General features: G+C 43.7%; 1 protein-coding gene across 1 annotated transcript in view; it reads left to right on the top strand.

The window, feature by feature from the left end:
• The window catches only part of TIMD4 (T cell immunoglobulin and mucin domain containing 4), a 41653-nt gene that overhangs the window by 9851 nt on the left and 16205 nt on the right, over nt 1-15597 (top strand). The window contains exons 3-5 of the mRNA XM_031011272.3: nt 1576-1854; nt 3650-3730; nt 4864-4947. Of these exons, the coding sequence (XP_030867132.3) occupies nt 1576-1854; nt 3650-3730; nt 4864-4947 (444 nt within the window). The remainder of the gene's footprint in view (nt 1-1575; nt 1855-3649; nt 3731-4863; nt 4948-15597) is intronic.

Here is a 15597-nt window from a genome sequence, read left to right as displayed (position 1 = left end):
AGTTTTCAGGTGACTCTAACACACTCTAAAATTTGAGGCCAACTGATGTAAATGCTTCTAATTTAAGAACTTACATACATATTAGTATGTCTTTCTCTTAAGGCAACATTCTGAGATAAAAGCTATTCCAATTTTGCAGAAGAGAGAAATGAGGTTTATTGAAGTTAGATGACTCCCACTCAAGTCTTCTCTTTTCAAGTTGGGTATAACCAGCTATTATTTATAAAATACTTGACCTTTATATATTATGAGGTCATTTCGAAGTTCACTTGGAACAAATGGTGTCTTTCTGGTCCATTAGAGTCAATGGAAATTTGGCATATTCTAGGGAGGATGAGATCTGTCGAATAAACGGTGGCTAATGAAGCTCAAATCAGATGTTTAGGAGGTGAGTGGTGTTGGTATGAACCAATCTTTACTGTCTGAAAGAGACTACATTCTCACTCTAGGTTGCATACTTTGAGCTCACTTTTGATGCACTGATTTATGTATTCATACAATGTTTTTGGAGCATCTACTATATGCAAGACACTGTGATAGTTATTGGATTTGTAGCATAGAACAAAATAAATGTCAGATTTTCCCTCATGGTGCTTAAAGTTTAATGGGATAAACAGGCTTTAAACAATAGCAATGAAATAAATGTGCAGTTATGAAATGTAATAAAGGCTGTGGAGGTAAACTATGAGAGCATATAATAAAGCCTAATCATTATTGGAGAATCTACATGGCCTCCTTGCAGAAGTAACCTTTTAGCTGAGACATGAGAGTGAAGTAGAAGTCAGCCTCATGAAGAATGAGAATAGGAAGCAGCAGGTACAAAGGTTCGTGCAGCGGGAAGGTTGCTGATATATTCAAAGAGCTAAATAAATGCCAGTTGGGTGGGAAAAAGTGATAGCGGGGGCGGGTGGAGATATGAGATTGGAAAGAAAGGCAAGATGGGGTCAAATGGAGGCTTGTAGCTTGCAGGCCAAGGTGCAGGACTGGGTTCTTTATCTTAAGGGCAAGGAGGACCCAGTAAAAGATTTAGGCAGGGGATGGACATAATTATATTTGACTTTTTTTTTTTTTTTTTTGAGATGGAGTCTTACTCTGTTGCCCAGGCTGGAATGCAGTGGCACTATCTCAGCTCACTGCAACCTCTGCCTCCCAGGTTGAAGCGATTCTCCTGCCTCAGCCTCCTGAGTAGCTAGGATTACAGGCACACGCCACCACGCCCAGCTAATTTTTGTATTTTTAGTAGAGACGGGGTTTCACCATGTTGACCAGGCTGGTCTCGAACTCCTGACCTCAAGTGATCCACCCGCCTCGGCCTCCCAAAGTGCTGCGATTACAGGTGTGAACCACTGCGCCTGGCCAACATTTTAAATGATTATGTAGCCAATGTGTGAAGAATAGATTGGAAGGAACGTGTCAGGGTGGGGGCAGGAAACACAATTTTATTGGGCATTACAATCGTCCAGGCCAGTGGACCAGGTGAGGGCAACAGAAATGGATGGGTCCCAGATATACTTGCATTATTTTCTTTTTCCTCCATCTCCACTTGGTGCCAAACATGTCTGTTGTTGGTTACAGCCTCGACAACCACGCACAGAACAGCAACCACCACCACACGCAGAACAACAACAACGAGCCCCACCACCACCCCACAAATGACAACAACCCCAGCTGCGCTTCCAACAACAGTCGTGACCACACCGGATCTCACAACCGGAACACCACTCCAGATGACAGCCATTGCCGTCTTCACAACAGCAAACACGTGCCTTTCACCAACCCCAAGCACCCTTCCAGAGGAAGCCACAGGTCTTCTGACTCCTGAGCCTTCTAAGGAAGGGCCCATCCTCACTGCAGGTACGCAGATGTATCTTGGGTTTCTTAGAACAGTGCTGTCTCACTGAATGAGGCAGCCCAGTGACTTGCTCTCTCTCAGTGTGTGTGTGAGTGTGTGCGTGTACACATGCGTATATTAGTCTGCTAGGCCTATCAAACAAACACCACAGACTGGGTAGCTTAAACAACAGAAATTTATTTTCGCACTGCTCTGGGTTCTACAAGTCCAGGGTCAAGGTGTCAGCAGGGTTGGTTTCCTCTAAGTCCTCTCTCCTTGGCTTGCAGGTGGCTGTCTTCCCTCTGCCTGTCCTTCCATGTCCTAATCTCTTGTAAGAATACCAGTTGTATTGGATTAGGGTCCATTGGTATGACCTCATTTTACCTTAACTATCTCTTTAAAGGCGCTATCTCAATATACATTTGCATCCAGGGTACTGAGGGTTAGCACTTCAACATATGAATTTTGAGGGGACACAATTTATTCCTTCACAGTAGGCGTGGGTGTGTGTGTGTGTGTGTGTGTGTGTGTGTGTGTGTGTGTACGAGGAGATGTTTTCACCAAATTGTTCCTTTTCTTTTTTTATGGTTTCTCTTTTCTTCTGCCTTTTCCTTAGTGTTTTTGAAAAGTCAGCATTTTGGGTTCTCCAATTGACCTCTAAGGAGTCTTGCAAGAGATGTTTATTGAAGAACCAGGAAAGGTCACTCCTGGTCAGACTCCAGTTCCATTCTTTCAGGGGTTAAGTCGCTGCCTGAGCATTAGAGATTGGTTGAGGAAAGACCTCCAGACGCCTTTAAAATATCCCCTGATGGTGAACTAGTTCTAGCCTTGTTTCTTTTCTTTGTTTCTTTTTTTTCCCCTGGAATTCTTGACCCTGCAACTTGTACCTCTCACTGAGTGACTTGCTCCATTGCTTAGGGGGGCTTGTCAAGGCTGTCACTGTATGTCAGACTCTGATTCTGCAGTAAGAATTGGGAAAGCAATCATGAGATAGCTTGAAGGCTTTCTTAGACATTTCAGCTGCCTCAATAAGTCTTGGATAATTCCAATAGCTTTACAAAATTGAATTGGCTAATTCTATTATACTCTGAATAGTACCTAAAATCCATGAACCCTAAACCAATCAATTCTTGTATGTTTTTTTTTATTCCTTTGGGTTTTAAAATAAATAACTACCATAAAACACAACATTTGTAGTTTCTATTCCTTGATTCTAAAAATTACTTGCAATCCTTGAAGAAAACTTGAAATATATAAAGAAGCACAAAGACAGCCATAAAAATACCCTGGAACATGGTGATGTGAGCCTATAATCCCAGCTACGTCAGAGGTTGAGGCAGGAGGATCCCTTGAGCCCAAGAAGTCAGTTCCAGCCTGGACAACATAGTGAGACTCTGTCTTTTAAAGAATTAGATAAATTAGAAAAAAAAGTGGCCAGGTATGGTGGCTCATGCCTGTAACCCCAGCACTTTGGGAGACCAAAGCAGGTGGATCACTTAAGGTCAGGGGTTTGAGACCATCCCAGCTAACATGGTGAAACCCCATCTCTTACTAAAAATACAAAATTAGCCAGGCATGGTGGCGGGTACCTGTAATCCCAGCTACTCAGGAGGCTGAGGCAGGAGAATCTCTTGAATCTGGGAGGTGGAGACAGAAGTGAGCAGAGATTGTGCCACTGCACTCCAGCCTGGGTGATAGAGCAAGACTCTGTTTCAAAAAATTAATTAATTAAAAAAAGATAATCCCAAATCCCACCACCCACCACAAACACAATAATTACTTTTCAGCTGCCTTTTATCCAACTTTTTTCTCTTCCAGAATCAGAAACTGTCCTCCCCAGTGATTCCTGGAGTAGTGCTGAGTCTACTTCTGCTGACACTGTCCTGCTGACATCCAAAGGTGTGCAGACACTCACCCTCTCTGTCCTCCCTCACCCTTTGGACTGAGGAGAAGGAAATTACTAAAAGTCTTGCTGAATCAGATGACTGACAACCTCTTTGGGTCTTTTGTGCCATAAAATCCCCCTGTGGCAAATTGGCCTCAGGGCAGCCTTTGTAGTTTGTTCCTTCTTGTGGCTGAGAGAGACAGAGAGAGAGAAGAAGGAGGAGGAGGAGGAGGGAGGTAGGGAAAAGGAAAGCCCTTCTTGATTGGTGCAATTCTCTGCAGTAGCTCATCGTATATCTCTAGGATGTTTGCTTTTAGACTCTAGGCTAAGTAGCACTTAGCTGTCTCATTCTGATTTCATGCACGCAAATCTTCTTTGTTGAGACTGCTGAGGGGTTTACTAATTCAATGCATTGGCTTTTTAGAGTGGAGCGAGAATTGGTCACTCTTTCATTATTTATCCTGTCATCTTCCCATCAAAACTTCTTTAGGTAGTTACTAGGGCCTGGGACGGGGTATACCCTGAAATAAGACACGATTGGCATCACGATTGGGGTGCTAGAGAGGAGCACTTGGGGTTGACTCCCAGTTCTATTACTTTTTGCTGGGGGTCCCTGCCCTCAGTTTATATTCCTAGGTTTGTTGTAGAGTTGTATAACTTCATGCATGTGAGGACTTAGAAGAGTGCCTGGCACATTTGTAAGCACTCACATGGGAGGTGTTACCATAATGGAGCTAATAATCTAGCAAGGGAAAACAGACATCTGTAAGGTAAGTAAATCAGCGTTTGTGATAGTACAGCACAGGGACACAGTATGATAGAGTGATTTATGTGGGTGCTCCGGCCTCACTTTGCCTAAATACAAATCCTGCCTCTTTCCTGCTGTGTGATTTTAGCTAAGCTACCTAACCTCTCTGGGCCTTAGTCTCCTCACTGGTAAACTGGGAATAACACCTATCCTGTGTTTACACCTTTCTAAGGATTAAATGACAGAATGCATGTAGGTCACTTAGGACAGTGTCTGGCACATACTTTGTTTTGTTTTGTTTTCGATGACAGAAGTCAGTATAGGGACAGTTGAGTACCAAAAGCAGGAAGACGAGCATTTACCTAAGTCTGTTTTCTGTTTTCCTTTGTTTTTCCAAAGAGTCCAAAGTTTGGGATCTCCCATCAACATCCCACGTGTCAATGTGGAAAACGAGTGATTCAGTGTCTTCTCCTCAGCCTGAAGGTAAGGGGGCTGTGATTTTTTTATTTTATTTTACTTTATTAATTATTATTATTATTTTTTGAGACAGAGTCTCGCTTTTTTTTTTTTTTTTTTTTTTTTTTTTTTGTAGAGATGAGATCTCACCATGTTGCCCAGGCTGGTCTCAAATCTCTTGGCCTCAAGTGATCCTCCTGCCTTGGCCTCTCAAAGTGCTAGAGCCACCTTGCCCGGCCTGGGGCTGTGTTCTCATGAGTGGCTTGTCTTTGGATGTGGAAACAATCTGTCATCTGTCTGGTTGTCTTGGGATTCAACTATTCTGGCTCCTTCGTGGCCACGTACCACATCCTCCCGCCAGCAGGAGTGGAAGCAAAACATGCTGCAAGCATCAGTGCTGGCTTCTCCTCTCCTCTGCTCATCTCTGAAGTCCCTCTGTTGAAATCTTCCTTCTTCCTTAGCAACTGCTGACCTGATGCCAGGAATGATAGTAGGAAAACTACCTATTCATATTTCAAATTTTGTTTTTTTATTTTAAATTACACAAATGTCACACTAATGCATTTTTGTTAGGAGTGCATAGAAACAGATAGAAATAAAATTCTCTTTCACACCTTGTCTTCAATCCCAGCCCCCTGCCATGAGATAATAACTGTTATTAGTTGAAGATGATCATTCTAGGTCTTTTTTCTATTCCCTTATGTGTCTACATAGCTATAGAAATACATAGTTCAGTTTTGTGCATGTCTTTAGACAATGTTATCATGCTATATGCAGCATTCTGCATTTTGTTTTATTCACTTATTGTTATGTATTGGACCACTTTCTTCTTTAATCTATGTAGATACATGTCAAATTGCTGTGTAATATTTCACATTATGAGTACTCACAGTATTTCTTGTCTATTGAGGGGCATTTAGGTTGTTTCAATGTTTCCTTTTTATAAACAGTGCTGCAGTGAACATCCTAGCACATGCATACCTCCCTAACCATTCATGCAAGTGTTTCTGTAGTTAGTTAGGATGGTGACCAAAAAGTAAAAATTGCTGGTTAAAAGAAATGTGCACCTTTAAATTTAATAGCTTGTAGAAAAATGTTCTCAGAAAAGGCTATGCCAATTTATTTTTCCGCCCACAGAGTATCTGCTTTGCCATATTCTCCCTACACTTGATATGACCATTTGTTTAACTTTTTCAATCTTATGAGAAGAAAATGTCATCTTGTTCTTTTCTTTTTTCTTTCTTTCTTTTTTATTTTTTTTTTGAGACAGAGCCTCACTCTGTAGCCCAAGTTGGAGTGCAGTGGTGTGATCTCCGCTCACTGCAACCTCCGCCTCCTGGGCTCAAGTGATTCTCGTGCCTCAGCCTTCTGAGTAGCTGGGACTACAGGCACATGCCACCGTGCCTGGCTAATTTTTTGTATTTTAGTAGAGATGGGGTTTCACCACATTGCCCTGGGTGGTCTTGAACTCCTAAGCTCAGGTGATCCACCTGCCTCGGCCTCCCAAAGTGCTGGGGTTGCAGGCATGAGCCACCTTACCCGGCCCATCTTGTTCTTTTCTTATCCTGATTAACAGAGAGTTTGAGTTCCTTTCTATATGTTTATTAGCCAGGAAACAGGCATCATTTAATTCTGTGAAGGAGACAATGTAGCATCACTCTCAAAAATTCAGAAGAGGTCAGGCGCGGTGGCTCATGCCTATAATTCCAGCACCTTGGGAGGCCAAGGCAGGCGGATCACGAGGTCAGGAGATCAAGACCATCCTGTCTAACATGGTGAAACCCCGTCTCTACTAAAAAAAAAACAAAAAAACAAAAAAATTAGCTGGACGTGGTGGCGGCGCCCGTAGTCCTAGCTAGTCGAGAGGCTGAGGCAGGAGAATGGCGTGAACCTGGGAGGCGGAGCTTGCAGTGAGCCGAGATCGCGCCACTGTACTCCAGCCTGGGGGAAATAGCGAGACTCCGTCTCAAAAAAAAAAAAAAAAAAAAAAGGAAAAAAAAAAAAGATCACATAGCTGAACAGCGGGAGAGCTAGGAGTCATACCCAGCTTTTAGAGATTTTAAACTGTGTCTAATGACTCCTGGATGGGGGATATCTGTAGATGAGCTTCTTGCAGGAAGGGCATGACCCTCCTGAAGTGATATGCATAATTGTATGTATGTGTGCATACACATTTTTCTGGGGCAAAGTCCAGGACTTTCATTCAATTCTCTAAATATTCTACAAAACCCCAAATGGCTAGGAGCTATAATTCAGTAACAAGTACAAGCACAAACAGATAAAACAACAGTAACAACTCACATGAAAAGATGACATAGGTCCCACTCCTCCCAAATCTATTAGAGTGATACAAACTCATACCTCAAGATACCTAGGAACTCTGATCATACTTTTCGCCCATGGGATTAATTTTATTTCTTTATTTCTTTTTTTTTTTGAGACAGAGTCTCACCTCTGTCACCCAGGCTGGAGTGCAGTGGCATGGTCTCAGCTCACTGCAAGCTTTGCCTCCTGGGTTCAAGCGATTTTCCTGCCTCAGCCTCCTGAGTAACTGGGACTGCAGGCACCCACCACCACACCTGGCTAATTTTTTTTTTTTTTTGTATTTTTAGTAGAGACGGGGTTTCACCATATTGGCCAGGCTGGTCTCAAACTCCTGACCTTGTGATCCACCTGCCTCGGCCTCCCAAAGTGCTGGGATTACAGGTGTGAGCCTCTGCACCCAGCTGGGATTAATTTTATTTCTTGCTTGGTAGCAGGAATGTGTGAAATGGCCCCCAGTTTCTCCCAAAAGGCCTCATCTCTACTGGGTAGGGACTCCAAAGCCAGGGCATAAAAAGCTACATAACTATGCCATTTCCTAAATAAAATCAGGTGGCCTGGGATTAAGTTCCCTACTGATCGTATCTCAGGCTCATGTTCACTGCCTCTATAACATCCCAAATCCCTATCCTTTCTTTCTAGTCCTTTCTTCTCATAGCCTGTTGGGTGGCATTAGGTGGGAGTTGAAAGAGTTGAGTCAGGGAGTGCAAAGGCTCCTGATTATATCCTACCTCTGCCATTTTGTGAGATTTTTGTTTTTCTTGTAGAATCTCAGGTGAGTTATTTGTTCTATCCTTTTCTGAATCTCAGTTTCCTCAAAATGTAAAATGGGGATAATGGTAGTACTTATTGTGTAGGGCTGTTAAGTGAGAAAATGCATGAGAAAAATGCCTAGTACATAATTACTGGCTTGTAAATAATAGTCATTAGGAAGAACTTCTATTTTTTTCTTTTCTTTACATCTCTGCTGCTATTCCAGATCACAAACCTTCATTTTCAGGCAGTCCAGCAGGGTAACAAGAGGCCACTTCTGCCAGCTCCCAAATAACTGGCTGTTCCTGATCAGTATATAGATACTTTCCGGTTTTATGATTTTTTTTTAACTACTAATCACACTAGGGAAACAGCTGAGGAGTGACAAAATCACAAACCCAGAGAAGTTACAAAAGCTTTTACAATCTCATAGCAGTAATTCTCAGTATTAGAATAAATCTGAGATTCTGAAAGCTTTTCACTGACCTCTGTTTAGATGGCTCTGTAGAACTCTCAATTATGGGTTTTATTCCTGTGGGTGAATATCTTTAATGTTCAACTGCCTCTCAGTTGTTTTGTTCTCATGTTGCTCAATCTGTTGAGGCTCCACTCTATAATTTAGGCTTGAGAATCAAGTTACAGCTGAAAAAGAGCTGTGGTCCAGTTTGCCATTCTAATGCTTCCAGGTTTGTGTTATTTATTTTACAAAGCAACTCTGTGTACATGTCTTCTAGTTCAATGCTCTCCTCCAATTTTTAGGTGGCTGGTCTGCAGATATCAACCAAAGAAGCCCACTTAGTGTGGCAAATTCTAATCTCCACTCTCTGGATGCCAGATATAGGGCTCAGAGATGTAGAATGATTTATCCAAGGTCACACAGCTAGACAGAGGGAGAACTGGGACTCACATCCGCATTTCAGGGATTTTAAACTTGTGTCTATGAACTTCCGGGGGATGTAGTGGGGAAGTCTTGTCTGTAGAATGCTGGGAAACTAAGAAGATGGGAAATTGAGACCCAGAGAAGGCCAGGGAATTGAGAGAAGCCTTGTAGTGAGTTAGGAAGAGAGCTAAGGCAAGAGGCCAGTGGTCCTGATCCTGTGCAAAGTTGGTCTTTGTTCCCAGATGGGCAGCCACTGTTTCTCAACAGAGCTTTCTTGAAGGCAGGTTCCTTATTTACATATGAGGTTTCACTTTTCTTGTGCCCCAAATGAATCATTATACCTATAATCAGCAGGAAGTCAAAACTGTAGCACAAATTCAAATTGAATGCACTGAAAAACACACGAGGACTTTGCTGTCAATATTCAAATTGGGAAAAATGAAGATTGCTCTGACAATAACAACATTTTTCTTTCCTTGCGATACTTAACAGTAGTTATTTCTTGGTCCCAGGGACGAGAATATGGGGGAGTGGGTTAGGGATGAGTTTAGAAACATTTTTTTTCTATTACTGTATCTTTTTATTTTGCAAAGCCAGTTGAAGCTTCAGGGTCCAAAACAAGCTGGACTTTCCATGGAGTTAAGGCATGCTCAGAGGGATATGTGGTTGGACATGGAATTTTAAATCTGTACCTTGTAACTCTGGCATTTAGTTTAGATATATGACAGTAGGTAATATATTTGGTTGCACTTTATGTGGCATAGGACATGTAAAAATGAGTAAGTCATGGCCTTCTTCTTTAAAGGGATCACACTTTAGCGGGATGGACAGGCTTGTGCATAACAAACCATCCTTTAGTGAGCTCTGCTTTGAGATAGACGTAAGAAAAGGCACACTGGGGCCCAAAGATGGAAGAGGTGAAAATGAAAATGAGGGCCAGGGTCAGGGCTGATTTTACTCATTGACCTTTGAATTGGTTCTTCAAGGAGAAAATGCTATTAAGGAGGGAAGAGCCAACAGGATGGAAGAACAGCATGAGCAAAGATGGAGAAATGTAATACAAGCATGATGTCTTTGGTGATTATTTAACAAGTCTGGTTTAATCCAAAAATAGAGATAGGAAGCTGGTAATGGTCTAGGTTCTTAAGGGGCTTGTATGATCGACTAAAGAATTTATATTTTATTTCAGAGTCATGAGGAATCGTTCATGTTTTTTTTTTAATTTTTTTAGTATTTATTGATCATTCTTGGGTGTTTCTCGGAGAGGGGGATTTGGCAGGGTCATAGGACAATAGTGGAGAGAAGGTCAGCAGATAAACAAGTGAACAAAGTTCTCTGGTTTTCCTAGGCAGAGGTCCCTGCGGCCTACTGCAGTGTTTGTGTCCCTGGGTACTTGAGATTAGGGAGTGGTGATGACTCTTAACGAGCATGCTGCCTTCAAGCATCTGTTTAACAAAGCACATCTTGCACCGCCCTTAATCCATTTAACCCTGAGTGGACACAGCACATGTTTCAGAGAGCAGGGGGTTGGGGGTAAGGTTATAGATTAACAGCATCACAAGGCAGAAGAATTTTTCTTAGTAAAGAACAAAATGGAGTCTCCTATGTCTACTTCTTTCTACACAGACACAGTAACAATCTGATCTCTCTTTCTTTTCCCCACATTTCCCCCTTTTCTATTCGACAAAACCGCCATCATCATCATGGCCCCTTCTCAATGAGCTGTTGGGTACACCTCCCAGACGGGGCGGCTGCCGGGCGGGGGCACCTCCCACCTCCCAGACAGGGCAGCCGGTGGAGACGCTCCTCACTTCCCAGACGGGGCGGCTGCCGGGCGGAGGGGCTCCTCACTTCTCATATGGGGCGGCCGGGCAGAGGCGCTCCTCAGTTCCCAGATGGGGTCACGGCCGGGCAGAGGCGCTCCTCACCTCCCAGACGGGGTGGCGGCCGGGCAGAGGCTGCAATCTCAGCACTTTGGGAGGCCAAGGCAGGCGGCTGGGAGGTGGAGGTTGCAGCGAGCTGAGATCACGCCACTGCACTCCAGCCTGGGCAACATTGAGCACTGTGTAAGTGAGACTCCGTCTGCAATCCCGGCACCTCGGGAGGCCAAGGCAGGCAGATCACTCGAGGTCAGGAGCTGGAGACCAGCCGGGCCAACAGGGCGAAACCCCGTCTCCACCAAAAAATACAAAAACCAGTCAGGCCTGGCGGCGCGCGCCTGCAATCCCAGGCACTCGGCAGGCTGAGGCAGGAGAATCAGGCAGGGAGGTTGCAGTGAGCCGAGATCGCGGCAGTACAGTCCAGCCTCGGCAACAGAGGGAGACCGTGGAAAGCGGGAGACGGAGACGACGGAGAGGGAGAGGGAGAGGGTTCATGTTTTTTGAGTAGGGAATGGCATTTTCAGTTGTTTTAGGAAAAATTGCTCTGGCAAGGGTATGGAAGATGTATTAGATGGGAGTAAGGCTGGAGTCTCCTGCAATACTTCAGGTGAAGCATGAGTGTCTAGATTAGAATGATAGCAGCAACAACAATAGAGAGGGGACGGAGTAACAGCCATTTAGCAATTAGGAGTCAGAAGACTTGGTGGCCTAAATGGAGAATGAAGGACGGCTAATTCTCTGCAGTTGGGAGAATGGGTCAATGTGTGGGTTAACTGGTAAAGCAGCTCCATGAGGAAGAGTTAAGTTTGTGTGTGAGATCTTGAGTTTGAAATGCCTCAGAAGTGTCTAACAGGCAGTTGAAAGTGTGGGTCTGGGCTGACTCATGGATGCTTGGGTGGGTGTCTTTGCTAATTGGCACTTATATCTGGTCAAAATAATTACTACACTGATTCACATTATAAGTGCTAAATAAAGACTTGCCAGTATACCAGTACTTTCACGTATATTCTCTCAAAAGGGGTAGTGCAAGACTAAGGATATAATTTGGGAGGTCATTGCTCATAAATGACACTTATTGAATACTTATTATATGCCAAGGCTTGGCTCAACGTGTCTAGTGCATTGTCTCATTGTGAGCAATTGTTTGAATCCGTGAGGAAGATTCTATTATAAGGTCCACGATAAAGGAGAAAAACTAAGGCTTGAAGAGGTTAAAAAATTGGCCAGAATTTGAATCCCAGGTCTCTTTGGTGCTTGAACCTGAGCTCTTACACACTTTATTGTCTTGCCTCATTAGCACAGGAGGGATAATGGAAGCTCCTGTATAATCACCTAAAGATATTGTGTGAGATGAAGAGAGAGGTGAAGAGGTGCAAAGGGAGACTCCCTCCCCACAAAGGAGCAGTACACTGGGGGAGCTTGTGGTGGAGGAAGAAAAGCCAACTAAGGAGCTACTCCTAAGCCAGCTAAGGAGCTAGACAGGAAGACACCAGAACTAGAATGGGATGCATAAGCACACAAGGGCAGAGGAAGCTGGGCTGGCAAAGCCTAGGGAGGCTGTAGTTAAAGATTAGGAAATTCTGGAATGGGCATTTAGAGAGGTGGCTGTGTACTGCAGCAGGGTCACCATGAAGTGAACAGAGAGTATGAGCTCTGTGGGCGGACTCCATGAAATCCCAAAATGAGCAATTGCTAGAGGATGAATGTTTGACGTTCTTTCAAGAAATTTAGAGGGAAGGCAGGGTAGAGAAGGAAGGAGCTGCTGAATGAGCAAGGTGTATTCTGGCATGGCATAGGAGGATGCAGTCAAACGTGGCAGAGGTAGGTTTGATCTAGACCTGGAGATAAGAGAGAAGAGGGTGAGGAGAGAATAAATGAAGGTGTGAAAACATCAGATCTCGTGTTGACCTCTAGGAGGCAGGAGAAGACTGGGGAAGCAAGACCTTGAACTTGGAGATCATCTAATCCATGAATGCCAGACCTGATCATGTGCTGGAATCACAGGGAACTTAGTAAAAATATAGGTCTCCTTAGTGTACCCAAGACTTGCAGATGAGAACCTCTGGCAGTGGGGTCAAGAAATCATATGTTTAACAAACCTCAGATGAGTCTTTTGAAGCCACAGCCCTGGTCCCAAGAAGGCAGTTAGGAATTCCTAGTATAGTACACTCTCCTTATTTTACAAATAAGGAAATTGAGGCACAGAGACATTTAAAAAGTTTAAAGAGGAGTGAGCACTCGTCCTTAGGTAGGAGTCTCTTCTGGCTCCCAAATTAGAGCTCATTGCCCTACATTGCACTATTTTAATAAAGTAAAGATAAAATTGAGCCCTGTCAGAACCTGACAATTTTCTGAGCCTTTCGCTGATCAAGGGCATGGAAAAGTTGTAGGAGGAATTGCCATTCTCAGTGCAAGTTCAGCAGAAGGAACAGAGAAAGGCAGAGGAATGAAGGAAACCACATTTGTACTCACCAATGCCATTGTTAGGAAGAAAGAAATTGGATGCACTTGATTTCAAAGTCAACATCTTTCATGAGGTATTAACAGATTTGTTTTATCTCTCATGCCCAGTGCTGTTCACAGACTTGAATCAGTTGGTAGCCCGGCTGGGGGATAAAGGAAAAAGACAAAATTGGATTCTTATTATTTTTTCTCACAATAGCATTCTAGTCTACCAACTGTACAATTTTTTATTAATAGCATTGGAATTGAATCCATGTAATTCTAGCATCTAACAGCTCACCTTCAGAAATGTCAACCAAGTAAGATCAAAGAGAATTGCCAAGCTTTAAAAGAGGTATGTCCATGTAACACAAACAAAGAGTGAAAAAGAAATAAGGGGTGAGCTGTTGAAATAGAACACAAAGCCAGCCCCAAGATAGGTCCTCATTGATGGCTAACAAACTGAGCTGGGTGGCCCCTCTGTAGGCCAAAACATCTCTCTGATGCAGAGCCAGGGAGGGGTTTCTAGGCACTGGAGAGGTCTCTGATTTCACAGCGGGTAGAATAAATGAGTAAACCTCAGTGAGTTCTGCAGTGTGGTCTCTCTCTCTGTTTTCTGCCCTATAAACAAGTCAATAAATAAAGGTACAGACGCCCTTTGGTAAGATCTATCATCTGTAACTGGGGGCTATTGAACCCTGTGATACTCAGCAGTATATTAGAGAGGAAAAGAAGTGGAACCTGGAATCAGATGTCATTGCCCTACCATTCACTAGCTCTCATTATTAGCTATGCAGCCTTGGGCAAGATATGGACCCCTCAGAGCTTTCATTTCCTCCTCTTTCAATAAGTCTGCCCAAGTTTACTTAGCTCATAGACTCATATTAAAGCTCCAATGAGATAATGTATGTGAAAGTGCTTTGTGCACTTTCGGATGCTTACATTGTACTCACAATAATAATCATTGATAATAATGATTATTAGAATCTCTTTTCCAAAAACTGTACCCATCCAGGTGGTACAGGACTGGGGTTTCATTTCCTTTTTTTTTTTTTTTCCCAGATGGAGTCTCGCTCTCTTACCCAGGCTGGAGAGCAAGGGTGCCATCTCGGCTTACTGCAACCTCTGCCTCCCATGTTCAAGCGATTCTCCTACCTCAACCTCCTGAGTAGCTGGGATTACAGGCACCCGCCATCATGCCTGGCTAATTTTTTTTTCTTTTTTTTTTTGTACTTTTGTAGAGACGGGGTTTCACCATGTTGGCCAGGCTGGTTTTGAACTTTTGACCTCAGGTGATCTGCCCACCTCGGCCTCCCAAACTGCTGGGATTACAGGCGTGAGCCGCTCTTCCCATTGTATTCACTCTCCAGCACTCATCTTGCCACATTTTCCAAAGTCCATAGAGCCCAGAGGATAAGAGTTTGGGCTTTGAAGTTAGATGATCCTGTCTCCAAGATTTGCTCTGTCCATTCCTACTATGCAACTTGAGCAAGTTGCCTGACCTCTCCAGGCCACAAGTTTCCCACTGTGAGATGAGGGCAGTAATGGGAACTACTGACGAGCATTTTCTGAGAATTAACTAAGAACATGAGAAGTACTTCACATTGTACTTGGCATGCAGTCAGTGCTCAGTATATGGTAGCCATTTATTATTATTGTTGTTGTTATCAATAATTCTGAGTGTTTTAGGTCAAATGCAGATCTTCCCACCTCCCTCAATCAAGATTAGTTAATTTATTTATTTCTGTTTTTGAGATGGGGTCTCGTTCTGCAGCTCAGGCTGGAGTGCAGTTGTGTGATCATGGCTCACTGCAGCCTTTATCTCTTGGGCTCAAGCGATCCTCCTGCTGCAGCCTCCTGAGTAGCTGGGACTACAGTCATGCACCACCATGCCCAGCTAATTTTTTTTATTTTGTAGAGATGGTGTCTCCCTATGTTGCCCAGGCTGGTCTTGAACTCCTGCGTTCAAGAGATCTGGCTGCCTCGGCCTCTCAAAGCGCTGGATTACAAGCATGAGCTACCGCGCCTGGTCTCAGTGAAGATTTATTGATCAGCTAATGTGGGCAAAGCCCAGTGCTAGACATTGCCCTCCAGAGGAGAGTCCAGTGATGAAGGATTAGGAATGAGGTCTTATCTGTGCTTTACTGAGACCCCCGGCTATTGGCACATGAGAACAGAAGCCTAAGGAGGTGACTCTAGGCTCTCACAGGGTTGATGAGATTTTGTTGCTAGTGGAAGGTTGAGGCCAAGGTTCAGAACCAAGGTGCCTCTTGAACAATGGTGTTCTAGAATCCCTGGTTTCCTTCTATCTACCTAATCTGCGTGAAATGTGACAGTATCTCACCATTTCTTTCTCTTTCTGAACCACATTGGGTGCCAACACAACTTGCTCTCTGTTCT

This window comes from Gorilla gorilla, chromosome 4, assembly GCF_029281585.2.
Source record: "Gorilla gorilla gorilla isolate KB3781 chromosome 4, NHGRI_mGorGor1-v2.1_pri, whole genome shotgun sequence".
NCBI lineage: Eukaryota > Metazoa > Chordata > Mammalia > Primates > Hominidae > Gorilla > Gorilla gorilla.
This window is presented reverse-complemented; position numbering and strand designations above follow the sequence as displayed.